The sequence below is a fragment of the Arxiozyma heterogenica genome, assembly GCF_036370985.1.
Source record: "Arxiozyma heterogenica strain weizmannii chromosome Unknown scaffold_5, whole genome shotgun sequence".
In the NCBI taxonomy this organism is placed as follows: domain Eukaryota; kingdom Fungi; phylum Ascomycota; class Saccharomycetes; order Saccharomycetales; family Saccharomycetaceae; genus Arxiozyma; species Arxiozyma heterogenica.
The window spans coordinates 145,069-171,674 of NW_027042658.1; the positions used below are offsets into that span (position 1 = coordinate 145,069).

At 29.4% G+C, this 26,606-nt stretch overlaps 9 protein-coding genes across 9 annotated transcripts; 4 read left to right on the plus strand and 5 right to left on the minus strand.

Annotated features, from left to right (window-relative positions):
• Positions 1–21: 21 nt before the first annotated feature.
• PWA37_003926 (uncharacterized protein) lies at positions 22–600 on the minus strand (the record flags this gene model as incomplete). Its single annotated transcript, XM_064860433.1, has 1 exon — positions 22–600. The coding sequence occupies one exon, from the start codon at positions 598–600 to the stop codon at positions 22–24; it is 579 nt and encodes a 192-aa protein (XP_064717450.1).
• Positions 601–646: 46 nt separating this feature from the next.
• On the minus strand, positions 647–832 carry PWA37_003927 (uncharacterized protein; the record flags this gene model as incomplete). Its single annotated transcript, XM_064860434.1, has 1 exon — positions 647–832. One exon carries the CDS (start codon positions 830–832, stop codon positions 647–649), a length of 186 nt encoding a protein of 61 aa, XP_064717451.1.
• A 2,497-nt stretch (positions 833–3,329) lies between these two features.
• RIE1 (Rie1p) lies at positions 3,330–5,960 on the plus strand (the record flags this gene model as incomplete). The annotated part of the gene is made up of 1 exon (XM_064860435.1): positions 3,330–5,960. One exon carries the CDS (start codon positions 3,330–3,332, stop codon positions 5,958–5,960), a length of 2,631 nt encoding a protein of 876 aa, XP_064717452.1.
• Positions 5,961–6,372: 412 nt separating this feature from the next.
• On the minus strand, positions 6,373–8,100 carry MGA1 (Mga1p; the record flags this gene model as incomplete). The annotated part of the gene is made up of 1 exon (XM_064860436.1): positions 6,373–8,100. One exon carries the CDS (start codon positions 8,098–8,100, stop codon positions 6,373–6,375), a length of 1,728 nt encoding a protein of 575 aa, XP_064717453.1.
• A 5,689-nt stretch (positions 8,101–13,789) lies between these two features.
• CPD1 (2',3'-cyclic-nucleotide 3'-phosphodiesterase) lies at positions 13,790–14,452 on the minus strand (the record flags this gene model as incomplete). Its single annotated transcript, XM_064860437.1, has 1 exon — positions 13,790–14,452. The coding sequence occupies one exon, from the start codon at positions 14,450–14,452 to the stop codon at positions 13,790–13,792; it is 663 nt and encodes a 220-aa protein (XP_064717454.1).
• Positions 14,453–16,410: 1,958 nt separating this feature from the next.
• SDA1 (Sda1p) lies at positions 16,411–18,714 on the plus strand (the record flags this gene model as incomplete). Its single annotated transcript, XM_064860438.1, has 1 exon — positions 16,411–18,714. The coding sequence occupies one exon, from the start codon at positions 16,411–16,413 to the stop codon at positions 18,712–18,714; it is 2,304 nt and encodes a 767-aa protein (XP_064717455.1).
• Positions 18,715–20,802: 2,088 nt separating this feature from the next.
• Positions 20,803–22,071, plus strand: LSC2 (succinate--CoA ligase (GDP-forming) subunit beta; the record flags this gene model as incomplete). The annotated part of the gene is made up of 1 exon (XM_064860439.1): positions 20,803–22,071. The coding sequence occupies one exon, from the start codon at positions 20,803–20,805 to the stop codon at positions 22,069–22,071; it is 1,269 nt and encodes a 422-aa protein (XP_064717456.1).
• Positions 22,072–22,692: 621 nt separating this feature from the next.
• On the minus strand, positions 22,693–23,094 carry MPC3 (mitochondrial pyruvate carrier; the record flags this gene model as incomplete). Its single annotated transcript, XM_064860440.1, has 1 exon — positions 22,693–23,094. One exon carries the CDS (start codon positions 23,092–23,094, stop codon positions 22,693–22,695), a length of 402 nt encoding a protein of 133 aa, XP_064717457.1.
• Positions 23,095–24,889: 1,795 nt separating this feature from the next.
• On the plus strand, positions 24,890–26,434 carry YAP1802 (Yap1802p; the record flags this gene model as incomplete). The annotated part of the gene is made up of 1 exon (XM_064860441.1): positions 24,890–26,434. One exon carries the CDS (start codon positions 24,890–24,892, stop codon positions 26,432–26,434), a length of 1,545 nt encoding a protein of 514 aa, XP_064717458.1.
• Positions 26,435–26,606: the final 172 nt, after the last annotated feature.

Below are 26,606 nucleotides of genomic sequence, written 5' to 3' on the forward strand. Positions count from 1 at the left end.
CAGATGATTTATATTATATATCTATGTAGACATTTCAATATCCTGTTTTTCACTATCGATGTTAGCATTATCTTCAGAATTTTCTTGTGCCTCCTTTTCCTTTAAGTTTTGAATTATTCCTGCAGTTTTTTCATTGCTATATATTTCAAACCCATTTTCTTTAGTAATGCAACTTAATTGGGCATTATTTTCATCTAATTTTTCTTCCATAACTTGTTTTAGAATCTTTAATACTAATAATTCGGCATCTTTCAGAGTTAAGGACGAGTGCCATTCGTTCTGTAATTCTGTTTGTGCACCTTCTGAACCTGATCCAATCGCTTTAGCATTATACCTATAGAATGTACCAGATGGCTCGGCATGATATAATTGATATCCATCATCGTCGTCATGACCTGCAATCAATAAAGCAACACCAAAAGGTCTAGACATTAATCTTTCTTCACCAGACGCACCTTCTCCAAATCTTAGAGCTAAATCACAGACAGATTGCGTCAAAGTCTCTACTTTAATCTGTTCGTCGTAATATAAGTCATGCGTCACAGCAGTAGCTCTTGCATGTTCGATCATGGATCTTGCATCTGCAGTCAACCCACTCATGGCACAACCAATATGCTTGTCGATTTCTACGATCTTTTCGATAGAATCAGCTTCTAACAAGGGTGACGTGGCTCTTTTTTTCTACACCAAGAACCACACCTTCACTTGTGGCTATCCCTATAGCTGTAGACCCTAATTTGATTGCTTCTAAAGAGTATTCGACTTGAAATAAACGACCCTCTGGAGAAAATGTACTGACACCACGATCGTATTCACTTCTAGTTAAAAACATCTCAATAAAAAATAAAAAAAAATAAAAAAACAGTAAGAAGAAAGATACCAATTAAATAGATCAAATGAATATGGAACCAACAATGATTGTATTCTTTAAACTTTTGCAATAAAACAACAAAAAGATAAAAAGTGGAAAAGTTCAAAGGTTAAAATAGATTAAGACTATTAAGATATGAATAAATTAATAACAATGTAGTGAACTGCTGTAAGGATATATAATAAGGTGGATTTATTAAAGTTTTACAGGCTATTTGTTGATATGATAGCTTTACCACCTACACAATTTAGCAGTTTTAACTTATTTGTATCTTTTACTTTCACTCCATCTTTTTTTTTTTTATTTGCCACTAAGTTATGTGATCCCTGGGTACAAAATTATATCATGTACAAAGATCACATTATACGAGATAGGTTATCTAAATAGAATCGTAACAGAAATATACATCATATATACAGACTACTTTATACTTTGAAGAGAAGAGTATCCATGTTGCAAACATAATGATTTGATATACTTAAGAGGTGAAATGCAAAGAGTAACTTTATTTTGGCTTTATTTTTTTGCATTATCAAGGTGGAAAACACCCATATTCTGCCCTGTTGTACCATTGGATTGTATTTTAAAGGTAGGGAGAGATGGTTAGAGACATAGTTGAATCTTATGCTTAAATGATCGAAGGGGTGATTATACAGACATAACAAGTGTTAATATATAAAATTATATGAATGAAAAAAAAATAATGTTGAAAGGTGGGAAACACTTACTGAACTCACTGTTTTGTTGTCAGTAATACCAAATATTACTCACTGCACAGCGATCTATAAAGACGGCAGGAGGTGTTCTTCATCACCTACCAACATTTTTTTTTATAGAGGGGCTACTTTTATTAGTAAAAATGACTATGAGGTTGCACTGTCTATTGGAGCATTATACGCAATGTCATACTGCACTGTGGTTCTGCTATAACTATTGGTATTAGTTTATTGTTAATAACAATCATATCTGTTCTTATATTTAATATACACTTCCATCACATTTTGGTGGTTTATTCTCCATAAATTTGCAAACAAAAAAAAATAAAAAATAAAAAATAGGAAAATAGAGAAAATTAAACAAATCCCGCATTTTGTAAAGAAAAAAAAGAAAAGAAACGAAAAAAAAAAAAGAAGTCGCACATGGGACAAGTTTCCTCTTTCGGTAATTTCTCCGAGAGTGTTACAGTTACGTCAATTCTTGAATTTTTGGTTTAGTTGTTGGGTTTTTGACTGACACCGTACCATATGAATCAGAGACACATCTTTCTTAGTGTCCTGACAGAAGCAATTGCAATGAGAGTTGAGTGCTGGTTGTAAATTACTGTTAATTATTACTACTGCTGTAATTCTTTTTTTTATTTCCCTGTGTATATATCTTTACTGAGACTAATAAGAGAAAGAGAGTGTGCATAGTAAAAGACTGTTCAGAAACAAAAGTTTGTCTCTTCTATATCTCTTTCTTTTTACTTTTCTTTCACCTGATACAAAAATAAAATAGAATAGAATAAAAGCTCTTTGTATCATTAAAAATAATACATATTGAAAAACATATAGTTTGAGTTCATATTATCAACTTCCTTCTATAACCGATATTATTCGGATATACCATACTCCTAATCTGTCTTTGTCTTCAAGTCCAAGAAATATTGGCATCTAACCAAATTGACGTTGGTAGTGATCACTACAAATCAATTATGTATATGGTATCATTCATTATTAAAGTGTTTGTACCTTGAGTGCGTTATTTAACTCATACAGAATTCAAAAGAAAAAATAATAAAAACAAGAAAAGGGAGACAAACACAGGAACGAGATTTGATGACAAAAGGGACCATTTATTTCCTAATTGTCGTATTTTGACGCTTTTTTACCCGATTTGGTTAATTAACTTTTTTTTTCCTCGAGCACAACCGGATCTCGCAGGCAAACATAAAGGGAAAAATAGAAAAAGAACAAAAATAACGTAAAGGGAGAGAAAGAAAGAGAAAACAATAAAAAAAAATTAGAAATTAGAAAGTAATATTCTATTTACTGTTGCAGTTTACTACTACTATGTAGTACTTACATTGTAGTACTAGTGCAATTATTATTTGTAATTGTGACTTGGGAAGAAGGGAAGGAAGGAAAAAAAAAAAAAAAAAAAAAGCAAGGAAAAAAAAAGGAAAAAAACAGATTATTATTGGAAAATGTAAATTCATTATCAAGCAGGTTATCTTTTAAATAAATAACTCTTAAAATTGAAAGTTCCTAAAGTAATTAGCTTCTTTGTTACTTTAACTCCATTTGTTGAGTTACTTTTATATTTTGTTTATTTATTTCCTTGCTTCCTCTGCTCAACCTTTTAATTGCTTTAACTTGACGTAGTACTTATCTGTTTAATAATAATATTGATACTTGATGCAATTGTAATCAGGTGTATTCTTTTTTATATTATCAAAATAATAGGAAAAATAAAAATAATGTCACAAATTCATAATAAAGATAAAATGAATGGAATAAGCTTGCAATTAGAACTCTTAGCTAACATACACGAACTCACAATAAGGATAAGGTGGAATCATGACTCAAAGAACATTGCCAACAACAACAATAATAATACTAATGATGATGGTGATGATGATGATGATGAAAAGTTAATAATTAATAATTTGAATAATATTTTTTATGAGCATTATGGGATTTTGAATGATCCAAATTTTATAGAAAATTATGAATATTTAAATGATGAAATGAGACATGCTTTAATTAATTCAAATAACTATACTTTCGAAACCTCAAATATAGATTATAAAAAATCTTATAGTGGTAGACAGAATTGTGATAATGATGATGATGATGGTTTTGCAAAATGGAAGTACGATACAGTAATTAAATGTCAATTCAAAAATAAATCTTTATTAGACTCATTATTAGTTGAAATTGAGCAACTATTGAATGGGGCAGGGAAAACAATTATAGATAAATGGTCAATATCAACAAATCATCATGCCTTGAAGAATCCAAATAATATTTTTATTGGTAATATACACCCTAATGTTACATTGGAAGAACTGAATCAGCTATGTAAACAGTTTGGTCCGATCCTTTCAATAAAATTGATTGAGAATAAACAAAATAAAAACGAATCTCCTAATAAGAATGACGATAATTCAAATAATAACGAGAGAGTATTTAAAAATTATGGATTCGTTTCTTTCCAATTAGGTTCACAAGCTTCGGATTGTATCAATCAACTAAATGGGAAAGTTATTAAAGGATCAGCCTTATTGGTTAATTATCATGTTGAAAGGAAGGAAAGAGAAAGATTATTTTGGAAACAATTTAAAACAAATGATTTAACAAATAATCCAGATAATTATAATAATACTACTAGTTTGAATATGAAAAATGAAGATGATGAAGGTAAGGTTAATAAAAGGAATAAAAGTAGCAAAAATAAAAGTATTATTATGAGTAGATTCAATGAAATAGATTATGAGAATGAAGACAATAATGAGAATGAATTGGAAGGTGAAAATAATTTCAAATGTGTTTTCATCGGAAATTTACCTAGATATATTCATGAAATAAATAATAATGATAATGATAACGATAATGATAACGACAATGATAATGACAATGATAATGACAATGATAATGACAATGATAATGACAATGATAATGACAATGATAATGACAATGATAAAGCAATCGATAATTGTAATAATAAGGAGAAAGATAGTTATCATATAATCGTTACAGAGAACCATGTGCTGGATTTTGTAAATGAAATTTTGAAGAAAGAATATCCTGACTTTGAAATTTTATCTTACTACTTCCCATTAGAAAACAATATTGATCAATCAAAGGAAGAAGATCAATCTTTATTGAAAGGCTATGGTTTTATTAAGGTTAGAACACATCTTTTGGCTTTGAAATGCATTGAGTTATTAAATTTGTATGAATGGTATGGTAATCAATTGATTGTAAACAGAGCTATTCAAAATAGAATCAATCATCTAAATCATAGTAAAACTCACCATAATGCTGATAATGTTGATAATTGTAGAAATTGCAGTAGTAATAATAATAAATATACGAATAAAATAAATTATATGGAAAATTCATTTTCCAGATCATCTAGTTTCTTGGAATTTATGCCACATCAGTACATGAACGTACCACCATATAGTCAAAATATGGTGATGACTAATTCAGCTTCTTCTTTGTCAACACTATCCTCTTTTCAACCACAAAAAATATCAGGAGATGATAATAATGAAAGGGAAGATCTAACTGATGTGGAAAAAATAATTCAATCGCCGGCTGTTATATCACCCTTGTTACAATATCCTTCCTTCCCTGCACAACCAGTTCCTGTATCAAATTTTTATCCTTCACCTATGACAATTACACCAATGTCACTACCCTTAAGCTCTTCTTATCCTCCCAATCTTCCAAGTCATTTACCAATTCCTTTGGAGTCTCAACAGGAATCTAATCTATATGTTAAGCATCTTCCATTAACTTGGACAGATGATGATTTATATGCTTATTATGAAAAATTTGGTAAAATTATAAGTGCAAAGATAATTACTGTAGGAGGTAGTACAAAGCAAAATAAATCAGATGACGAATCAAATAATTTTGGTGCTTCAAAAGGATATGGTTTTGTGTGTTTTCAAAATCCTCTAGATGCATCTAGAGCTATTTTGGCCACAAATGGCACATCTCTTGATGAGGATCAGGTGTTAGAAGCGTCTTTTGCCAATAAAAAAAACATTGATTTTCGTAGAAATAATTATGACGATACGCATAATGTCGATAATAGCAGGTATCCTGCTAAAAACAAGTTAAGATATAATCGTAAATTTCTCAATGCATTGATGGAAGAACAAAATTCAAAAATGTTTTATAAACCTCAAATTCAGCCATGTTCTCCTGTAGGAACCAGTCCAATTCCAAGCATGATGATGCAACCACAACAATATAGTTTTCCTCCAATCAACTATAATTATCCAGCAAGTGTAACTTCTCCCATACCAACTTTTGTTCCCTTATCTGCTTATGGACCAGTTAATGTCCCACCTCCTAATCAACACTACTGTTGATTATTATACGTACATTTATTTAAAAAATAAGATAAATATAGATAGGAAATTATTTGAATATTAATAATAATTAACGATCAATATCATGATGATTCGTATATAAGCAATTATATGAATATGTCTTTTTTCTTAAATAGAAGTTACATAAAAAAAGAGAGATTATATTTCATAGCCTGTAGCTGATGCGTGAATTTTCAAAGATAAACTAACAGTAAACCAATAAATTTACCTTGATTTTTCATCGAACAGGAGGAGCAAATGTACATAAATAATTTTACATCGTGTAATTAAAAGTCAAAAATTATTTTTATTTCCACTTATAGTTTTCAAATTTAGTATAATCTTATCTTTGTGTGATATACATAATGCTACAGAAAGTGAATTAATTTTTAACTTTTTCTATAAACTTTTCTTAATCTGCTGAAATTAAGGTCTTTGAAATAATATCATCATTATCAATTAATTTTGTTTTTACTTCAGATAACATATTTATTAACTGGTCTAGTTTAATTTGCTTTCCATCTAACTCAATATTAACTTTTCCTGAATCGTCGGTTGTAATATTTAACCTGGAACTGATTAAGCAATCTGGTGAACGTATTCTATTTAAGGTATCAGTGATCGATACTAGTGACTTTACTAAATCCTGAAGGTTGTTGCTCAAGCATGCTTGTATGTTTTTATCAAGTTGGCTTTCTTTTTCACTTCTATTATTGTCATTATTATCACTTAGAACCTTTTGTGTTGGATGGACAGGAGATAGCAAGGGTTCTTCTGAATTTTTCTTTGGAACGCTGGACGTTGAAATAGCAGAAGTATTGTTAACCTCCGTGATTTTGCTATCAGAAGAAAGTGGCAGTACTTTAGGTTGTGTATAATCTTGAGTCGATGGTTCACTATTTTTCAATTTTGTTAGTGCAGGTTGCGAAGAATGTTGTGGAACAGGCCCAACTAATGAATAAGTAACTGGAATTAGTATATTTGAGTTTGTCTTTTCGACATATATTTTTTGGGTAATTGGTAGATTCGGTATAGATTGAGTATTCTCCCCGTTAATGAAATAAGGTCTTGTAGTTGGCTTATTGACCCCATCATATGTACTGATTGGAATAGGATCAGTTCCATTTAAAGGGGTTGGTTTTAATACAGATTGGTGATTTGATGATGGAGCTGCTTGGGGAATATATCCCACGGAAGGAGATATTGGAATACTGGAGGTCATATATGGAAGTGACATCATAGATGAAGATGAAGTAATATTATATGTGGTTTGTAAAGGTAAATTATTTTGAGATTGAATATGAAATTGTAAATTATTTCTGTTATAAGGAAGTAATAGTGAGGAGGTGGTTGTAAAACTACTGTTGTTATCACTTCCATAATATATCCCGTTATTTTCTGATGTAGATTGTGATATTCGAATGTTATTGTTTTGATTTGAAGCTCCTACTACAGTTTGGAGTCTCGGACTTGTTTGTAATAACGGTTGCGAATATGTTCTTGCCTCAGGGACTCTAACTTGACTACCTGGGGTATTATTATAGCTAACACTTCCTCTTGGAACTTCATTCATCATATTAAGTTGGTTTCCCATGTTAATTTCAGTTTGGTTACCGAAACGATCAGTTAACGGCAGATTATTTTGGAACATATTTACATGTTGAGAATGAATTGGGTTACCATTATGATCAAAATAACTGACACAAACAGGCGATAGGATATTTTTTCTTTTCCCATCCTTTCCCATTCCAGTAGTCTTTCTATGAATTTTACTTAGAAGTTCTCTATTAGAATCTCTAGTGAAATAACCCGATGGATGAGTAAAATACCATACCATTTCAGACTTATGGAGTTTTGTTTTTGGAGCGTTGTGATTGGTATTAGCTGTTTGATTCTTAGTATTATTCTCGGTATTGGGAAGTTTGTGAAATCCATACATATGTAATTGTCTAACAAAACTGCTAACATTCCCATGTTTGAAATGCCTTTTCAATACAAGTTCAGCAAATCTTTTGTCATGTGGTTTTAAAAAGAATGAATTATTATCATATTCAGGATCTGCCCAGCCAATAAGATCATTTGTACTTGGTTCTGAAATAATATAATGTAACTGATGAACAAAAGTTTTGGTTATCACCATTACATATGGAAATACTTTTTTTCAATAAACTTTAACCTACTTAGTTAATATAGATTAAGAATAAAAAAAGAGAGAAGTAAATAAATAAATGTAAAAGTAATTAAATTATAAGATATGGTAAGAATCGATAAAGAATATATTTCAAATAGTAGAGGAAAGGTGGATAATCTTATGTTAAGCAGGAGAGGATCCTCGTGTTGGGTATAAGTGGATATATATTTATGTTGCGTTAAAACCTTAAAAAACCGAGTTTTGTGAATTAATCAACCAACAATATTTTTTTGGAAAAAAAAATATATGACAGAAAGCAGATTCCCCATACTTCGTAATAAATCAGAGATTATATATGGCCAGCATATGCTATTTCTGTAGAACAGGAAGTAAGGAGGTAAAGTTATCATATATAAATATTCAAAGAATGAATAGAAGAAAAGGTATAGAATCCGAAGTTTGAAAAAAAAAGAAAAAAGAAAAGAAAAGTGGAATTATAACTATAATTATTAAGCAAGGTTCGTTAATTCTTCTTGACAGCTAATATTAGAGTTTGATGTATCCTATAAAGGAAAATCATTGTTAATATATAAGAAATGTATGTTAATGTTAAATATTTGTTGACAATATTATATTCCCAAATTGGTAGTTATTTTTTGTTTTTTGATTTTCCGGTTTTCATGCAAAAGTTGTTTAATTTTAGGAAAGATTATGGATCAATCATCACAATACAATAGTCAATTATTACGGTTCTTCGACAATTTTGGAAATTAATCATGAGGGAACTCATCTTCAATCTCGGAGAAAAACAATAGCGTATGCAGATGTAGGAAACAATTGTTTCCAGATCTCTTTTGTTCGAAAAGTTTTTTTCAAGAATTTTTTTTTTGGTTTTTTTTGGTTTTTTTTGGTTTTTTTTGGTTTTTTGTTTTCTTTGTTTTTCAGATGCATTTGATTGTGAGGTTGACAAAATGGCGGTCTTTTGAAGAAATCAAGGGACAAAAAAATAAAAATTCCAAAAAAGGACGCACGTATAATACCGATATCAAATTTGGGTGGGATAAAATTCTTTGTGTTTTCCTAGTGATCACAGTAAAGCGGAGTTAGGGTTAGCACAAGACATCTGAGAACCATTCACCTACAAGGATTTCATGGATACTATGCAGAGAGAAGAAATTACATTAAAATAGATTGATAATAACTTGTTCTTTTTTTTAGGTATTCATTTCTATATAAATCTATAAATATATGAGAGATACATCTAATATACTTGTTTATATCAAATTTAGTAAATAATATTATTACTAGAAATTTTCATAAAAGAAAAAAGAAGAGAAGAAAGTTGAGCATTTTTGAAGATATATTATTTTATGATGTTTTGTTTGAAAAGCATGAGGGATATCTTAAACTGATTTATAAATTTACTAAAGAGAAGTATTTTTAAAATAGACCATAAAAAAAGGATCTTCTAAATAATGCTGTTTTATTTTTCAGTTATTTACCAAAATATATATACACCAGATGGCAACTTAAACATTTTCATTTGTTTATCAAATTTTTCTGACTATTATTATTGTCAAATTCCTGATGAATAATAATGATTTTGTGATTCTAAAATCTCATAACAAAAAGAAGAAATCAGCAATTAAAGAGATCTTTTTACAGAATTTTTAATTATATAATTGTTATTTTTTATTTAAGTGTTTATTGACAAACTAAGTGATATCAGAACGAGCAAAGGTGAAAGGACAGCAAATTTTCTTTTTTAAACTCTCAATAAAGCATAGAACTAAAAGTATAGATGCAGTCAATATATCTCTCTTATCACTTAGTATTTTTTTTTTCTTATCGGTGTATTAAACTTTTTACACACAAGAATAAATGTAGAAGATTTATCTTACATAACATAAAATTCTTCACTGGACTAAAATAACTGGATGTTTAAATGATAGAATAAATGGACATTTCTTTTATAATAATTACAGAAATCACTTTCTTTATAATATTTATATTTAGCAACTTTATAACGATTTTGACAAATGATTAACATATTCTTTTGAGTTTAAAAACACATTTCTTAGTTTATTATTTTATATCATTTTCCTTTGATAGTAGGAAAAACTACTGGAAAAATCCATTGAAGCAAAATTTATAAGCATCCTTAGTTTTTTTGGGTGTTATGAAAAATCAATTCTTGATATTTTTTGAATGTTGTGAATCTACATTGGTTGTCAATATTGAATATGTAAAAAGTGCCACCCTGAGATTTAGTTGAAAACAGCTCTGTTTTACATGTATATATTTAATGAAAAGAGCATATTTCATCAGCAAGCCATGTTATATATTATTATTGCACCTGTTAGTATATCACTTCATTTCTCTTTTTTATTTCTTCATGTTTTCAATAACTAGAAATGGAAAATTTTATCCTCTTATTATCATTGTATAGGTAATTCTGCTTTCTGTTTTCTTTTAATAGCAGATATTAATATCTTTCAGAACTTATATATGAGAGTGGAAAATGGGGAAAAAACTTATATTGAAATTAACTACAATGGTCTACATATGTTATTTATAGAATTTTGTAGTATAATTTATATTATTTCAACAGGTCCTGTAATGGAATAATGCAAGTAGTAATCTCTATAATTACAGCAATCATGAAAGATTCTTCTATTGTTTTAATAGTTCTATGTAGCTAAGTCCACTGTATATGTCATAGGATCTATTTAATTTTTGAATATTTCTGTTGATATATGCCAAAGTGGAAAACACATACGTACAAATTTAGATTGTGTAGCTAAAAATTTGACATGAGTTTTTGTTTGAGTTGCACTGTGAAAAGTCCAACAGATTTAGAGGAGTAGTTGGTAAAATTTTTTCTAAGTACGTGGATATATGATGAAACTTTATGTTTTATCAGTTAAATTTTTTTTACAAAAAATAATAAAGAAATAAATGTCTTTTTTGTTGTGAAGAATGGTAAAAGTAGAATAAAGAAAAGATTTTTACTATTTTTTAGTTAAAAGTGATCTAATAGAGACCATTTAGGTTTATGAAACTTTTAATATATTTGATAAAATAAAAAGATAATTTTTTTTAGGAAACAGTTGTTAAGTCACTGTCATACAATATTTTTAGTACATAAGAAAAGTTTTATTTGAAAACAATCACGGTAGATCTGTTTCAGTTGTATTGTTGTGTTTTTGTCAAAAAAAATTAAATACGCGTTAATTTACGGTAAGGTATTAATATATTTTTAAAAACATTTCTTTAGGGTTTCATTTTTTTTCAAACAAAAAGTCTCGTGAAGAAAAGTGCCTCAACAAAAGAGACTCTATTATCAACATTTAATTTATAAAATTATATGTTGTAATTACAAAGATAGCTCATATTCAGTCTTGTAAAATAGCATTCCATCTTATTTTTTATATCCACCAAACAATCAGCATGTTTATTATATCTTAGAAATTTCTAGGTCAACTACCAAAGACTCACAACCAATAAGATTATCATAGCTTTTCCCACTTTTTATCTTTTTTTCAGCAGAAAAATAAGATTGAAGAAAGTTCAGCCCTCGTGTTTCAAAGGTCATTCAAAGAATTGCATTTAGAGAAATTTTGAAACCTACTTCTTTTGTTTTTCAAAATCTTGAAACAATGGTGTGTTTGTTTTGTTCGTACGTTAACACACTGTCCTCAAGGTTTAAATTTTCTTTAATACAAAGAAAGAATTGTAAATAGAAAAAGAGTATTCTATATTTTTTTAAGACATTGCATATCAGAACAATAAATTAACCAGAAATTGTGTGGTATTATACTTTTCAATTTTTTTTCCACTTCTTTTTAATGGAGATAAGCAAAAAAAAAAAGTAATATTATTAATGATTATGGGATTTTTTTTACTATTGTTTTAGAAAAAAATTGTGCCTTTTTTGACCCCTTTTCTATTTATGAAGGGGGGGAATTGTGAACTATTTTAAAAGTTAGACCTAAGTGTTTTTTGTTTTATCTAATTCCCTCTTTCTCGAAAAAAGCCTTTCTTTTGTAAATCTTCAAATGTTTCAGAGACAAATATATTTTACAGTTCGAAAACTTGTTTTTTATTGTATTTAAAAAAAATAAGCAATATGTAACATGCTTATCTGTATTGTAAAAAGATAATTAAATAGAAAACAAAATAACTTGTTCATTATTTTTTTACTGCTGGACTAGGTGTTTTATTTTTCAGATAGTCTATTACTATGTGTCTCTCTTCACTAGTGTAATGTATATTTTTGTTGCATTTTTGTGGTAGGTTTTATTTATCCATTCACCTATTTCAACAAAACAGGTTTCAAAATTTGCCTCATGTAAATCAACTGAAGTAGAACAAAAAAAAGTAGATATAACGTTTTTTTACTATAACATAAAGTTGTAATTTCTTGTTAAAAGAATCATTAAAACTGGTTTTCAAAAAATTCTGGAGACTCTGTTTGGAACAACAAAAACATAATATACTAGCAGCAAATATAGTAGATAGATTTAAAGTGGTCTCAATAAAGAATAATGACCGGGTATGTATACTCAATCGTTTCAGTAAAGAAAATTAGTGCATTTACCTAAAGTATGCAATTATTCAAAAGCAGATTATGCTAAGTTTACTATCGCATTTTTGTTATTTCAGTTCTTCTTTTTTTGAAATAGATAGTAAATTCGTTTTTCCATTTTAAATTCTAGCATGCATCATTAACATTCAATAATATACAATTTTATGAATGAATAAGTTTTCATCGAATTAATAGAATATGTTAATAGTTACATGAACTCTCTAATTGAATGGTTTATATTCCCATGGTTTTATTTATCTTAAATAGTCAAAAAATTTTTTTCATTAACTGTAACTATAGGTGTTCTAAGGTTTAAAATATTATACTTATGTATCATTGAATTTAAAGTACAGTTTTAAAATTGATTATAATGGCTTTTTGAGTACTTTATCAGGATGAAATGTATGAAAACAAAATAGCTTTTTTCATTCAGGATATTGAATCTGTTTAAATATAGACTCATCATAGCGTTGGATATCCAATAGAATTGAAAAGATTTTATGAGTCTTCACCGCTATATTTTGTTATTAAATGATTAACTAGTTAAAAATAACTATTGAATTTTCATTATTCTTTGACGAGTCTTGAGATTTATACATATTGCATAATAATTTTTTTCATGTATCTCTAAACAATAAAGAAGATCCTCGAATTTTGGAAAGAAGAAACTTAGAAGTAATATATTTATCATTTTCATATGTTTTTTTTTCTATGATTACTGTTATTACTATGAAAAAAGAGAATGTTCAAAAGTATGAAAGGGTATTAAACTTAATAAAACTCTAGTTTTCTATAACCCTAAAAATATGCATTTTGATTTATGATTTAATGTAACAATTTCATAAAAGAAAAGAGAGAGAGAGAAAAGAAAGATATACGGGTGGTAAAGGAGAGGGAGAGGGGGGGCAAAACACTTTAAGAACAAGGGTAATTAGATGGGGCTAGGTTTGTGGTAATTAATTGTAACTGATATATCAAATATAAAAATACTAGTAAAAAGAAAATATGATAGAAGACGATAACAAAAAGTGTGATGAAAACAGTATAAAATGAAAAAGAAAGAAAACATTGATGAATATTTATATGGATGTGTGTTTGTTTAGATAAGTATCATACATCAACTGAACCTAATACCTCCCATTGATTTACAGGGCCTTCACATTTGACAATTTTAAAAGTACCGGGAATATTCCAACCTATCTTACTCTTAGTATTGATATTCCAAGTAATCTGTGTATCATTTTGCATTTCACTTAAATCCTCTTTCATTTCTTCTAATTTTATATCTAATGTATCTTGTACTCTTTGTTTAATAATTCTAACATAGGCTTTGCTAATTGGTTCTACATCGGAATATAGTAACGATAGATGTGGATGAAATACATTCATTGAATCTATCATTTGAGGATCCGAATACATTTCTTTCATAATTTTAGAAATGCTAATTAAATACTTGTTTTCGACACAATCTAAAGTAATTTTTTTAAAATATTTTTTACCTATACTACAACTTTTAAATGAGATCAAATGATCATTGTTATATTGTTCAGTTTTAATCAAATCCTTTTTGATGGATTGAATAGCGGCCATACAAGAAGTTAAGATCTGGTTCCTTGCATCTTTATCTATACATAGTAACTGTGTAGCAATTGTGATATGAGGTTCAAAGAGAGGTGAGTTGGGAAATAATGTTTGTAAAGATGAAATTAGCTGAGCTAAAATCTCATATAAAACAGACCCTTGAGGTGGACAATACCAAAGTGCTATAGACATGGTTTATTAAAGCAATTGTAACAAATAACTGGATATTTGCATTTATAGATCATATAATGTAGATCTTAGATACATGTGTCCAGTAAAATAATAGATTATAATCATCGATGGAACAAATGTAATGTTAGTGTTATCCCACTTCCGGTTCTCTTTGTAGGTTTAGATAAATTAAGGAAAAAGCAAGAAAGTCAAGAAGTCTTGAAAATCTTGCATAGCATCAAGCGATATGCGAAACACTGTGGTGTGTGGGTGTGGTTTTTCTTTTATTGAATAGCCAAATATTAAGTAGCTCAGTAGTAACATTTTAAGTTGTGTAAAGAATATATTTTCTTTTAACATTTTTAATGTTGAGAATGAGCGCCTGTAGTCATTGGATATATAGTAAACATTCTCAATATTATATTAAACAGATTTAGTATACAAAATTATAATAAAGTTCTTCACTTTCTTTCTCTATATACAACATAGAAATAATAATATACAAAGATTGCAAATAAGATAAAAATAATGTATGATGAAATCCTTGGCTTTATATATGTTAACATTCAGCCATTTTCCTCTACGAACAGTAAGATATTCAATAAACAAACTCAACAATTTTTGGTGACCTCTCAACGATTATTACTTAACGATTTGTCGTTTAGTGTCTGCTAAAATCTTATTGTTCTATCCATTTCATTATAGAACATTCTATTTCAACATTTAAATATACTACTGTATAGTAGGTTCAAAAGGAATATGGTTTTGTTGTTATTAGTATTGTTGGATTTTTTCTTCTACTTTGATTTTTTTTAAAGTTTTGTTTATTTTGCCAGTTATTAAGATGTATAATGAAGCATTATTAATATTAAGAAAAAGATTATTTCTGATAAAAATGAATAAAAAAAAATGTGGTATGAACGAAATCATGGTACAAGTTGTACATAAATACCTATAAATAAAATAACTTATTCATACAACTAAATAATATTGATATGTCTTTTAAACCAGAACCACTGGTCATATCCAATCATAATTTATTTTTTTGGGGCAGCATATTCAATAATATTCTTTCCATAAATATTAAGCGTGGAAAGCTAGCAGTTTTCCTCTATAAATTTTTTCATTCTGTTAGACAACTTCTTCACAGTTCATAGTTAATAAAAAAACTGGCTGATTAGACTTGTAATATGATGCTCACACATGTATCCAATGAAAAATTTTTTTCTGATCATTTCGATCATCCCTTTATTTATATATATCTATATTTTCTCTAATATGTTCTATAAATCACATAAGAACTTATTTCCTATTCTTGATAAAAAGTGATAGGAACAAATATCAATATCTACCATTTTATTAATGTAATTCAAATTATCACATTTTTTAAAAAAGCATATTTTTCCTTTCAAAAGGCTATAACTATTTACATTCTAAGTATATAATAAAAATATAATAGTTGTTTTATTAAAATTATTTATTAAAGAAATAGTTAATAAATATCATATACCCCTATCAGATGTTTTATTAATAATTCTCAAAATTCAAATACAAAGAAAAATTGGTACATAATAATTTTCGTTAATATTTTTTAGAGTAACAAATATTCTTCTTCCGTAGCTTCCTCTGCTCTTTATCTTATATTCTGGACATAATGTTTTCCAACATCATTTCCTCTTTACACTTATGAAATAATTTTATGAATATAATTTTTATTTATTCTAGAGAAAAATTTTTTCTATTTTTTCTTTACTCAAACTAATTATCATAGACAGAAACTAAAAAATTGGAAAAATAGAATTCCAAAGAAAAAAAAAAAAGTAAAAGCAAAAGCAATGATGCTCTGAAAGCTCATCTCATCTCACTCATCTCTAGTCCTAACTTCAGCTAATAAATCATTTTATATCAATTTATAATGCTAATTTAGGTTTGTTCAAGTTAATAGAATAGCCAAGTAAAACAAACAAAGTTAGAGAAATATGGGGAAAAGAGGAAGAGCTGGTATTCTACCAAACAATATCATCTTATTACAAAACTTAGTTAAAAGAGACCCTGAGTCATACTATGAAGAATTTCTTCAACAATATTCACATTATGAATCCCTTCGTGATATTTTTATGTTAAATGGTATGTCTAGTGAATTAGGTGATGCTATCAGTGGTGATGACATAAGCACCTCTAATTCTGCTTCTTCCTCCTCATCCACTGCTCAACTCATTGAACTAATCGGCTTTGTGTCGCAAGTGTGTTCCTGTTTCCCAAAGGAAACTGCAAATTTTACCAATGAACTCAAACAATTATTACTGGAACATCATAAGACTTTACCCTTCGAACTAAAGGAAAAGATAATCACTTCACTTACTATGTTAAGAAACAAAAATGTTATCACTGCAGAAGAATTAATCCAAACTTTATTCCCATTATTAATTGCATATTCTAGCCAAGGTAACTCGCTAGGGTTAAATTCTCATGCGAAAGAAATAAGAAAGTTAGCGTACAATAATCTCGTATCATTATTAAAATCATGTAACACTTCTAGTAAGAATCAAAAATTGAATAGAAGTACACAAGCTTTATGTTTCAATCTTTTAGATCAACCTGATTCTCAAGGTATATGGGCAGCAAAATTGACAAGAGAATTATGGAGACGTAACGTTTGGGATGATTCAAGAGCCGTGGAGATCATGACTCAAGCTGCGTTACATGAAGATGTTAAGATTGCTATATCTGGTATTATGTTTTTCCTAGATGCTGATAGAGAACGTGAAGAAAATTTTGAAGAACAGAGTGATGATGAAGATGATATTGATATCGAAAAATTAAGACATAAATTGCAAATCAATAAAAAGACCGGTAAACGTGGAAAAAAATTAAATGTTGCATTAAAAACGATTCAAAAGAAGAATAAAAATGGTGGAAATAATAGTAACGTTCTTTTAAATTTCAGTGCTATTCATTTATTAAGAGATCCACAAGGCTTTGCCGAAAAATTGTTTAAGGAACATCTTTCAGGTAAAAGAAGTAATAAATTTGACATGGATCAAAAAATTCATATTATGCAATTAATTTCAAGAATGATTGGTACACATAAATTAATAATTTTAGGTTTATACACATTCTTCTTAAAATACTTGACCCCCAAACAGAGAGATGTAACTAAAATCATGGCAGCAGCAGCCCAAGCATGTCATGAATTAGTACCACCTGAAACATTAAATGTTATGGTCCGTAAGATTGCAGATGAATTTGTTTCAGATGGTGTTGCCTCTGAAGTGGCTGCAGCAGGGTTAAATACTATCAGAGAGATCTGCTCACGTGCGCCTTTGGCAATAGATGAAACTCTTTTACAAGATTTAACTGAGTATAGAGGTTCTAAAGCCAAAGGTGTTAATATGGCAGCTAAATCTCTAATTTCACTCTATAGAGAAGTAGCACCAGAGATGTTGAAGAAGAAAGACCGTGGTAAGACTGTCTCTATGGAATTACAAGAAGCGAAAAGAACAGGTGGCAAAACCAAGAAACCACAATTCGGTGTTGAAAATACTGTTCAAGGTATTGAAGGTATTGAATTATTAGCTAAATGGAAACGTGAAAATGAAGGTTCCAATGCAAATAATGAAGAAGATGATGCTAATTGGGAAGTTGATGAAGAGCTTTCAGATGCTAGTGATATAGAGGGCGAGTGGGTGACAGTGGAAAGTGATAAAGAATATGACATTAATATGGATAGTAGTGGTGATGAGAAAGATGATAAGGGGCAAGACACAAAAGACAAGAAACATGATATAGCAAATGATGAAGATTCGGATCTAAGTTTAAGCAGTGACGATGAGGACGATTCCACAAAGGAAGCTAACGAAGAAGAAAAAGATCCTGAAGCTATATTTCGTGAAATTGCTTCTACACGTATTTTAACGCCAGCAGATTTTGCCAAATTACAACAATTACGTACTGAGGAAGGTGTTGCTAAATTAATGGGTATTAGGAAGAATGAAGAACTTGTTGATGCAAGTTCATTAGTAGGACCGGTTAAATATAAACAAACACGTGAAGAAAGATTACAACAAGTCCTTGAAGGTCGTGAAGATCGTGGTAAATTTGGTAGTAGGCGTGGTAAGCGTGAATACCAACGTTCAACTACAAACAGAGAAAAACAAAGAAAGAAGAATTTCGTGATGATGATTCATAAGAAGTCTGTTAAGGGAAAACAAAAGATGTCCTTAAGAGATAGACAAAAAGTTCTTAAAGCACATATTACCAAACAAAAAAAGAAAGGTTTCTAAACACTGTCCAGTATATAGGGGTATTAGAAACCTTATGCATACACATACACTTTATTTGATATATTAAAGTTTTATAATAACCCACATGTATTATACATATACATATACGTATGTATTATGTAGTGATACAACTTTGTACAATATATTTATCAAGCTTTTCTTATAAATAAACTGCAAAAAAAATTACGGGAAAAGACGGCAAACTATCTATACATAAACAAAATTCTACTTTTTACGATTGTTATATAAATCACCTTAACAGTTACTAATAACTTAGAAAAACTGGACCAGATTACCTTAGATTGAAAAAAAAAAAACAAATTTGTAATCTTATGTGTCAATTTCGATCAAAACATTTAATATTTCTGGTAGAATGCATTGCAAAAACTCCAGTATATAAGTGTATATATGCCTGTCTTCTTTGACAATTGATAAAAAGTTTTTTTGAAAGATCCAATTGTCCACATATTACAGGAGACAATTTCTCCAAAAATACTTTTTTATTTGTATTTTTTTTTTTTAAAAAAAGTTATCTCCGACATAAATCCTCTTAGCGAAAAAATTCCAACTACTTGTCTTGTTTTTCTTGTACTGTGTGAAAATATGTTGAAGACAAAATAAAAAACAACATATTATTATTCCGAGAATTTCAGTAATTGTTGAATTAAAACTAAGAGTTTTTGGAAAATTACATTACTATAGGTGGCATCCTTTTAAATTTTTTCATATAGAAAGTTTTATAAAAAAAATCTACTTCTAAAAGATATTTTTTACAAATTTATTACAACCCTACTATATGTTAATACATGTCAAACTTTATTTTCTTTTTTTAATTTAAACCCTAACTTCATTAATTTGATCAAAACCAATGTAATGTAAAAATAGTTATATAAACAAAATTTACCGTTAAGTTGCCCTTTTATAATTATATACCAATCTTTACAGTTATGTTATTGTGAGAAATGTAATGTTCACATTCAGTTATTATTAAAATATATATTCTTTTTCTTTTCACTCTACCTTGATCCTATTTATTCCATCTGAACTAATATATAAGATTTTTGTAAAGGGATAGTTCCAAAATATTTTCTAAAAAACCCTAACTTCAAGTAACGATGGCCCCTTGAAAAACACAGAGTATTATTTCCTACCCGATCTTTTCCGTATTCATATTATACAGGTGTCCTTTTTCTTAAATTTTTAATTTTTTATCCTTAAATAATTTCAAGAGGCCGTTACTTTTTCAACTTAAAGAATTGAAGCCCGCGAATCGGCCGGAGAAATTAAGAGGAAAGGAGAAAAGCAGGAAAAAAAATAGCATATAGTACAAGAAAGCATATATAACAGCATTAGGGTTATATGAGTACGTTTCTGCTCCATCTTACTGAAGTGCAGCCAATACATCCAGGTTTTTTGCAAAATTCCCTCTTTTTTTTGAATTTTTAAAACGCACCAATCATTTGAAAATGTAGGTCTTGAATCTTATCTAACTGGCTTTTTTTCTAGGCTCCATTTTTTTCTGAGAGGTTAAAAGGTAAAAAGCAACAATAACAAAAAACAAAAAGTCGTCTACTATTGCCTCTTCCTCGGAGTATTGCTTGAAGAAAATACGTGGGGAGAGCAAAGAAAAAAAGAAAAAGAAATAGACAAGATGAGGACAAACTCGAGGAGTAAGAAGGGGGGAGGGGGAAGGTGGGAATGAGAGGCACCATCTCAATTCTATATATTTTTTTCCTATCAAATGGGTCTATACTAAAAATACTGAAAACCTCGTCCTTCTTTAATATCCAAGGATCCATATAAACGAACCTATTTTACATTTTTAACATTGCACCAAAAAAAAAAATAAACAAAACCAATTGATCCAGCTCTTCTGCAATTGAATTGCATATATTATCAGATATATATATCTTTGAAAATATAAACAAAAAAATTTCCACAGATAAAACTTCCTCGAAAGAAATTACTCGAGATCATCTCCTTACACTATATATAAAAAAAAATAATTGTGGACACAAACACAAACACAAACACAAACACACACAAGTATATATATATATATATATTTATATAAATTATTCGTCTAATATGTTGAGAAACCAAATATTGCAAAAATTAGGTAAAAGATATCTTTCTATCCATGAATTCAGATCGGCTCAATTATTAAATCAATATGGTGTCGGTACTCCTAAGGGTAAAATTGCTTTCACTCCACAGGAAGCTGGCCAAATCGCTCTAGACATTCCAAGCAGACAGGTTGTCTTAAAAGCACAAGCATTGACTGGTGGTCGTGGTAAAGGACATTTTAGTGGCCCAGATGGATTAAAAAGTGGTATTCAAATCTTAAACAATGATTTTAATGAAGTTGCTAAAATCAGTGGGCAAATGCTAGGTCATACATTGATTACAAAACAGAGTGGTCCAAAGGGTAAATTCGTCTCCAGTGTCTTCGTAGTAGAAAAAGTAAACGCTTTGAAAGAAGCTTATCTTTGTATCATGATGGACAGGGGTACTCAAATGCCATTGATTATTGCTTCTAAAGAGGGTGGTGTTAATATTGAAGAAGTTGCTGCAAAGAATCCAGAAGCTGTTAAGAAATTTTATATTAAGCATAGTACCCAAGGTGTAGATGATGAATTGGCTATCAATATAGCTAAAGCACTTGGTTTCGACGAAAAACTAGAAAAACAAACTGCAAAAACTATACAACAATTGTATAAGATTTTTAATGAGAGAGACGCCACCCAAATAGAGATCAATCCTATAAGTGAGGTGGCAAGACCTAATGGTGAAAATGAGGTGATGTGTATGGATGCTAAGTTTGGGTTTGATGATAATGCAAGCTTTAGACAGGAAGAAATATTTTCCTGGAAAGATTTGACTCAAGAGGATCCACATGAAGTGGAGGCCAAGAAATATGAATTAAATTTTGTTAAACTAAATGGTAACATCGGTTGTCTTGTCAATGGGGCTGGATTAGCCATGGCAACAATGGACGTCATTAAATTGTATGGCGGTGATCCAGCCAACTTTTTGGATTGTGGTGGTGGCGCTACCCCTGAGACCATCAAGAAAGGATTTGAATTAATTTTATCTAATGACAAAGTAAGTGCTATCTTTGTTAATATTTTTGGTGGCATTGTGAGATGTGACCATGTTGCTGAAGGTTTAATATCTGCTGCTAAAGAATTAAATATTAAGATCCCTATTATTGCTAGATTACAAGGTACTAATTTAGAGAGGGGCAGAGAATTGATAAAACAATCTGGGGTACAAATATATTCATTCGATGAATTGGATCCTGCTGCTAAAAAAGCTGTAGAGTTAGCACACCAAAATCCTCAAACTGCTACTTAAATTAAATTGATTTTCATGTACAATCTGTACCAAGAAAAAAAAATTGAACAAACTAACTAACAAACAAACAAAAGAAAAACGTATATATTCATATACTCATATATATATATATATATTCCTACTCATTCAATTATATTCTGCGTGCTATCAAATATGTAAATAAATAATATACCTCCATAATACGTGAACACACACATATGTATATATAAATTATTAAATTCAAATAGAAAAAGAAAAAAAATAAATATTATATATACTTAACAAATTCATAATAAGGATGGTATGAATATATTATATTATAAGTCCTCCATACAGACAAGTCCATTAAAAAAAAACTAAACTGTAAAATTTAAGAAGAAAGAAAATAACAACTAGGAAGAATATTATTCTGGTATAAATAATCCATAGATAAAAGAATATATACATACAAATATAGATATATATATAAAAAGATTCAGATAGATAGAAAAAGTTGGAGTACAAATATAGTAGAATGGAAATGCAATTGACATGAATCATTAAAATGCAAATAAACTGTAACGGAATAAATAATCAAACATACAGCCAAAGAAAAAAAAAAGAAAAGGAAAAAGGATATAAATCTTTAGGCTAGCTGTACATCTAAGTCAAAGCTGCATGCTTCTCTACGACCGGTTTTTTATTATCACTAGCAGGCTTTGAAGTAATTAAATATTGACATGCTTGCTTCCAAGTGTCACCATTCTCGATTCTATAATTAAGCATTCTCATAATTTGGGCACTAGCAGTACATGCTAAGAAGAAATTGACTGAGGCCAATAAATAATTTCTTGGTTTAATAACAAAAGACCAACGAGTCCAAATTGAACCAGTGGCAAACAGCGATAGTGATTGAGTACCCGATAGTTTTTCAACTGGTCTTTTTAAATCACTTAACCCTGCTATAACCAAACCCCATTTTAATGTAGGAGCCCAGAAGTGAACTGTTCTAGGACCAGTCTCACTGTTCCAAAATCTTCTAAACACAAAACTTATAGCTGACATTATATTTTATAAATACTGATTTGAATGTATAAAGATTTTTAACAACAATAACAATGATAATATACTTTTTTTTGTATAAACGACAATTGATATGTGAATAGTTCTTCTACTGCTAGGAATATTCCTTGAATGAAATATATTTAAAATATTTGTTATTTAGTTTACCTTATATCTAAGTCAGTAACGTGAAAAGAAAAAAAAGAAAAAAAAAAGAAAACGATGTGAAGAAGAGATTCCAGTGTCAAGAACAAAATAAGAATTCAAACAGCATGAGCTAATAGCAACAGTTCCATCAAAAGCCATGAAAGCATACGCACAGACACATACATATACATATATATAAACGAATAAAATGTTGAATACATTCTTTAAAATGATAGACCCTGATAGTCAAAGAAAGTCACAAAATAGAACGTAGAAGAATTTTGTCTTTGCCATCTTCCCTCCTTCTTTGAGTTTTGTCTCTATTCAATTTTTGTTATTCTTTTCTCTTTTTCTTCGTTGAAATTTGCAATTACGTAACTAACGTCACGCATGGCTCTATCATATTTTTTTATATTTCCCCTTCCTTTTGTTTTTTTTAACACCGCCGCCAAAAATCCCCTATTGTTTTACCCCGGGGAGAAGTTAATGATACAAATTAGTCATTACATAGGTAGAGTTTTCCAAATAATAGGAAAAAAAACAAAAAAAGACATTGGACCCTGAAAATAAATGAGTGATTGAAGTTACATTCAGGAAGATTTGCAGTGACACCCTCAAAATTGTTTTCCAATCTTACCCCGATACAAGTACAAGTGACCACTATTTCTTTCTTTCTTTCTTTTTTTTTTTTTACGAAGTGGAGAAGAAAATACTCTAAATTCATGTTTTAAAACCCTCTTTTTTACTCATTATCCACTTGGAAAAAAAATAGCTGTTCAACTATTATTTCAACATTTAGCAGTGACTAATTTTATTCCATTAGATATATTCTATATAATTCAGATCAAAAAAGAACAAAACAAAACAATAGTGAAGAAAAAAAGAAAATTACAATATAAATATAAATTTAAACTTCTTCTTTCTGTGTTCATTCCCATCATTTGAAAAGAAACAAACTGGAAATATTTTATTGGGCAGAAAGAAGCAAAAATAAAGGAGGAAGGCAGGGGAAATCACATAAGATCAAAAAAAATAATCCAGGTTTGAATTTTGATATGTTTACTGTAAAAATAATAGAGTCTAATCAGGTTCGAACCCCGGATAATTTACTAATTTTCAAGCATTTTTTTAATACATTTTTTTTTCTTTTTTGCTTTTCTTTAAAAAAACAAAACAAAACAAAATAAACTCGACGACACATTTGAAAATGCAAAATAAAGCAGATCGTCTCTGTTGTTGTTCTCTTTGCTCTCTGTAGGCTTTTTTTTTTGAACCTCTAAAATACTTGAAGAAATGTATGAAAAAGGTTATATAGGCTATGCACTACTCCAAAAGGGTTAAATGATCTAACCAAATGGCAATACTCTTGGCTTTTCTTTTGTACCTTTAATTCTATAACGTGTGAAAAAGCAGAAAAAAAATAAAAACAAAAACAGGAACAACTGGCCCCATCTACCTTTCCAGATCTTATTTAGGTTAGTTGGATTTTTAACCCCTTTCCTTTTTCTTGAATTGATTTCTTTGGAACAATATATATCAAATCATCAAAGAATAAACTTAGAAACACATACACATACACCAACATTTGTATATACAAACAGACAAGCAAAAACACAAGCAAAAATTATCGTATATACTAATCATTATCACTATGTCCTACAATAAAATGGTAAAAGGTGCCACCAAAATAAAAATGGCACCACCAAAGGCGAAATATGTAGAACCTATTTTACATGGATTGAAAAATCAGAATAATTTCAACGAAATCGTTCATTGTTTATCGGAGAGATTAAATATGAACGTTTGGACTATAGTCTATAAATCTTTGATTGTTATACATCTAATGATAGATACCGATAAGATGTGTTTGGAATATTTTAGCAATAATTTGCAAATATTTCAGTTAACTAAAATTATGAATTCAAGTAAGTGGTCAAATAATGATATTATTGTGTTGAAGAGATACGATGATTATTTGAAGGGCAAATGTTTCGAATATGGGGATTTGAATGAGCAAATAGAGATCCTGGATTCTGAATATCGCCATGATAAAGATCTAAAACAACTGAAGAAATTATTGGAGGTCGAGTCACTTGAAAGAGAAATTAAGTTATTGATCAAGAATACTTTATCCCCACAGGATTTACAGAATGATTTGTTATTTTACGCTTTTAAACTGTTAATCCAGGATTTATTGGAATCCTATAATAAATTAAATGAAGGTGTAATCACTCTATTGGAATCATTTTTTGATCTGTCATACGCAAATGCGGAAAGAACATTGAACACTTATAAGTCGTTTGTTAAATTGACAGATTACGTAGTCAAATATTTGAAGATCGGCAAAGCCATGGGTCTAGACATTCCTGTTATAAAACACATCACCACAAAATTAATTCAGTCTTTAGAAGATTATCTTGATAACCAAAAGAGGGATAAAAAGAAATTAGACGATACGATAAGAAGTAATAATGATGCGAAAACCAATGTTCCAACCAATACTTTAACAACTACAACAAGCAACAACAGAAACGATAATGATGATAATGTATCATCTCCATTAATAAGAAACAATGAAAGTACAGTAAAGAATACAAAGGAACAATTAGAACGTATACGAGAACAAAAAAAGATATTGGAAAGACAATTACAACAAGAGCAGCAAGTATTAATCACACCAACTCTACCAACAAACTTCACTGGTACTAATCCATTTTCACCCTCACCAATAATAAACAACAATATAAACTCATTTACATTCGAACAACAACAACAACAACCTATAATCACTGCTAACAACACAAGTAATCCATTTTTAGTTCAAACCCCTGTTATTTCCGCCTCTACAGGATTCTATGCAACAAACCAAAATGTTGTGCCAGCATATACAGGAGCTGGGTTTGGTGGATACTCACAACAACCAGTTCATCTGAATAACACCACGACTGGCAATACCAACCCTTTTATTTTAAATAGTATTGTCGAGGAACCTTCAGTGGTACCCACATTAGATCCACAACAACAAATTGCGACTGCAGGAATTACATACTTACCTGTTCAAGTCACCCAATATGCTGTAGTAAATACAAACCCCTTCGAACAGACTCAAGAACAAGAACAACATCCACACCAACAGCAACAGCAACAGCAACAGCAACAGCAACAACAACGTAATAGCAACTTGATCGACATCTAGTGACTAGTGCAAATGCATGTCCTCTAAATTTAGTGAAGACCACAACATTATCAACAAAACTCTCAATTTCTGCGTTACAAACATCCAATACATTTATAGCAATATATACATAGATACGTACAAAAAATACATATATATGACATTATTTTGTGATTGATTACTATATCAAGAC